Source organism: Sinohyriopsis cumingii, chromosome 7, assembly GCF_028554795.1.
Source record: "Sinohyriopsis cumingii isolate HCF-2022 chromosome 7, ASM2855479v2, whole genome shotgun sequence".
In the NCBI taxonomy this organism is placed as follows: Eukaryota; Metazoa; Mollusca; class Bivalvia; order Unionida; family Unionidae; genus Sinohyriopsis; species Sinohyriopsis cumingii.
The window spans coordinates 32,310,998-32,314,550 of record NC_142967.1 but is presented as its reverse complement, the minus strand read 5'-3'; the positions used below and the strand labels follow the sequence as shown (position 1 = coordinate 32,314,550).

The 3,553-nt window shown below is 36.3% G+C and overlaps 1 protein-coding gene across 1 annotated transcript; it reads right to left on the bottom strand.

Moving 5' to 3' along the window:
- Window positions 1-255: 255 nt before the first annotated feature.
- LOC149794980 (verrucotoxin subunit beta-like) lies at window positions 256-2,915 on the bottom strand. Its single transcript, XM_089964018.1, has 2 exons — window positions 2,802-2,915; window positions 256-2,479 (listed from the first exon to the last, which is right to left on the bottom strand). The coding sequence occupies exon 2, from the start codon at window positions 2,474-2,476 to the stop codon at window positions 866-868; it is 1,611 nt and encodes a 536-aa protein (XP_089820144.1). The 5' UTR covers window positions 2,477-2,479; window positions 2,802-2,915; the 3' UTR covers window positions 256-865.
- Between the last annotated feature and the right edge of the window lie 638 nt (window positions 2,916-3,553).

Sequence of the window (3,553 nt, the reverse complement as noted above, 5' to 3'; positions counted from 1 at the left end):
ACGAGTGCATTATGTATAAAATAATGTATAGCCTTTTCTCTATCGTAATAGTTCATATAAATTATTAAATGATTGGTCAAACGGGCAGGTCATGTTGGTTGAGAATATTTATAGTGAACGCATCGTGACTTTCCTTTATGGTATTAATATGACACTTGCATATTAATCTTCTGTTATGTTTGTTCAAATAAATGTGTGGTGTTCCGAAACAAATCCGTTGTATAATGATTCGTTAATTGATGACTCATTAGCCCATTATTGTAGGTCATGATAAGTATATGCTTGGATAGCTTTATTACCAATTGCAGATATTCTTGATTGATGAACACACATACAAAATACATATTACTCAGTTATCTATGAAATTAATTACTTGCATTAAAATACTTTCGATGGCAATACATTATGTCCAAACACCTACTCAGGAGATTAGGAGAATCTAAGTTCACTAACACTCGGCCCTTTAGACTACTCTTAGTTCATAAGATTTAGCTGAAGTATGAATACCACTGTTTCAATGGTAGTTACTTAGAACTCGAATTGCTCCCTCTTTTTCATTTAAATTCATGTGATCCTCAGTTGAATGAACTTACAAAAGATAATGAAAATGTACATAGATCAAGCAGTGACTCTGTTTGCACAGTTATAAATCAGAGTATGAAAAATGGATCCCAGTTAGAATAATACTTTTTATGTTTATGAACCTCCTATGTGGGAGCTTGTCAACATAATCACACTTTAAAAATGAAATGCCAAAGGTTTTCTTATTAGATTTCACAATCAGCATGACTATCATCATATGGTTCACCATGGTAGCAAGAAATCGAGTTCATTATTAATTGCTAAATCTGCAAAACCTGAATGTTTAACCAGATTGCTGCATCTTCTTATTAATGTATATGTCAGGATCAATTATTTCACTGTTGCCTGTTGATTCGCTGTACATGCTGATTTCTGGCTGCCTGTCCTTTCCATAGCTCTGAAACACGCACCTAAATGCTGCATCTTTATTTGAACCTGCTAAATGTAAAAACACTTTTGCATATTTGAGAATCGTCTTTTGCATGTTCCTTTCTTCGAATGGCATTGTCAATGACTCTGCCTTGCAAAGTTCCGATCTTTTATCATTCTCATGATTGTAGGTTTGCATTTCTTTTAGTAGATCATCCTCTTCTGCAATGATGGGTAATTCTAGCAAAAAGACCTTTTTTTGGTCAAAAGGGGTCGCAACTATAATTTCGTCTGAACGGATATCAATAGTAGTTTTTCCGTCTTTCTTGTTAGCACCATCACCGCTGTTACTATCCTCACAGCTAGGTGTAAACATTGTCACCAGACCTTCCATGAAGTGTACTTCTTTCTCCATTTGGGATGCACAAATATCGAGTATTTTAGTTGAGAATGGAGACTTTTCGTGTTTCTGTATGATTTCCAGTATTTTTCCAGATACTGAGGAACCTTTCTCAACCTCTGGCTCAATCATTATATCATCTAACTTCGTCTGCAGCCAGATTTTGTGCTCATTCAGGCTAGTTGACAATTGTTTAGCCTTTCGTCGTATTCTCGGTTCCTTTGCGGCGATGTCTGCGGTCTGTATTCCACTGAGTGCCACTTCTGTGTTGCTGATAGATTCAAAAATTGCTGTAATGGAACTCAGTGCGGCTTCCGAAACCCGACCGCATTTTGTAGATACAGATGAACATAAACAGTCAAGCGGTAGAAGATAAACTGTCATTGGACAGTCTTTGCCTTTCGCATACTCTGGCACTTTTCTGTAAATCTCCATGGCTTCCTCGAAGGAAGTTGGGTTTGTTGGGGTCTGCACACTCCCGTACATCATAACAGTCAACTGGCTTAATTTCTTTTCATTCGTGTCTTCTTTCAATCCTTCCCCTTTGACTTCTCCTGCAACAGGAATCCAAGCAGCAACTTTCACTGCAATTTCTCCTTGAATAACCATCTTTTCTTCTTCACTCGTACAATTTTTCTCCAGCATCAATAACAATTCATATCCGTACGCTATTCCAACAACAACATGTGTAGCTCCAACCATTTTGATCAATTCCTGATGGCGTTCAACTTTTTCCGTCAAAAAGTCATTAATGAATAAGAATTCATCCCTTGTTTTACATTTTGTTATAAGTGTTACACTCGCTTGCGTCTTTGAAGTTTTCGTATGAGTGAGATATTTACCGGAGCCTTGGATTTCCACTTTGTTTGCTAAGATGTTTAGTTTCAGACTGCCTTTAATGTCGAGTTTATCCATTTTTGATTCCAAAGAGTCACTTGAAGTTATACATGTCAAGCATGTGATATTGCAACGCTTATCTTTATTTGCGCTGCCTTTGTTTGGGTTATCGTCTCCACATAGTGAAATTGCTGGAATTAGTTTGCTTCTGTTTGCATCATACAACATACCAAGAGCAAAAGGACGCCCCAGAGCTGGTAACTGTATACACGTTTTCTCGTCTGCCATAATCTGAAATAAAATTTAAAAAATATACTAAAAAGATATGACAATATTTCTTCATTGCATTGTATAATGAATATAGAATCGATATTATTAATAATAATATTTTTAATCTCTCTCGCATTAGTGAAAATGAAATATGAAGACACTATATCGAAACAAAATAACTGTAGAGACGACAAGAGACATTAAGACATTTAAATGAGCACGTGAAAACGTATATGCATGCTTAGAGAAAGGAAAACTCTGTAAAAAATGCAATTGAATACATTTTAAATTAACGATAGAGACAAAACTCAAAATTGTTTTAAGAAACGTTCAAAATACATACTTAAACTAATCAATATGCACGCTTTTCTTTATGCAGATTATATATAAGCTTCCTAGATCAATACTTCGTTTAAAGTTTTTCCCAAACCTTGTGTTTAGTCTTCTGACTATTTACAAGTGTGACATACAGTGACAGTTACAGGTAATACATAGTTAGTCTATCTGATTGAGTGACGACTGGGCGTTTTGTACTATTGTCCCTACTAGGCGAATCAACTGTTTGTAACGGTTTGCTTATGCATTTATATCCCTGGAATGACAGCTCTACAAAATCAGTGATAGGTCGGAATATTTGGCTTTGGAAATGCAATGAAGAAAAACATATCATTCCAGGTTGGCATTTGTTCCATGTCGTACAGTCCAAAGAATCAGTAGGTGATCTCAATCAATCGATCGATCGATCGATCGATCAATCAATCAATCAATCAATCAATCGAACATAATCTTAACCTCGGTTTAAAATGTGTTATTAGTTAGAGTCAGCAAGTGTATGGATATATTGTTGGCATTAAAGTTATTGTTCTTGCTATGTGTTTAACGCCATTTTACAGCACATAATATGCCAGTGTATTTTGTGGAGGAAGAACCCTGGAAAATCCCGATAAGAACTACCAACCCACCGGAAGCTATGGGCAAGCTTTCTTACATACCCATTTAGCCGAGTCCGAACCAAGAACCCACGCGGAGAGAAGGGAGATATCGAAGCTCTGTAAAGGAGAGAACCTTATACCACTCTGCCACCCAAGGCAACAT

Coding starts and splice junctions, on each gene's coding strand:
- LOC149794980 (XM_089964018.1), bottom strand. CDS start 2,476: ATGGCAGACGAGAAAACGTGTATACAGTTACCAGCTCTGGGGCGTCCT.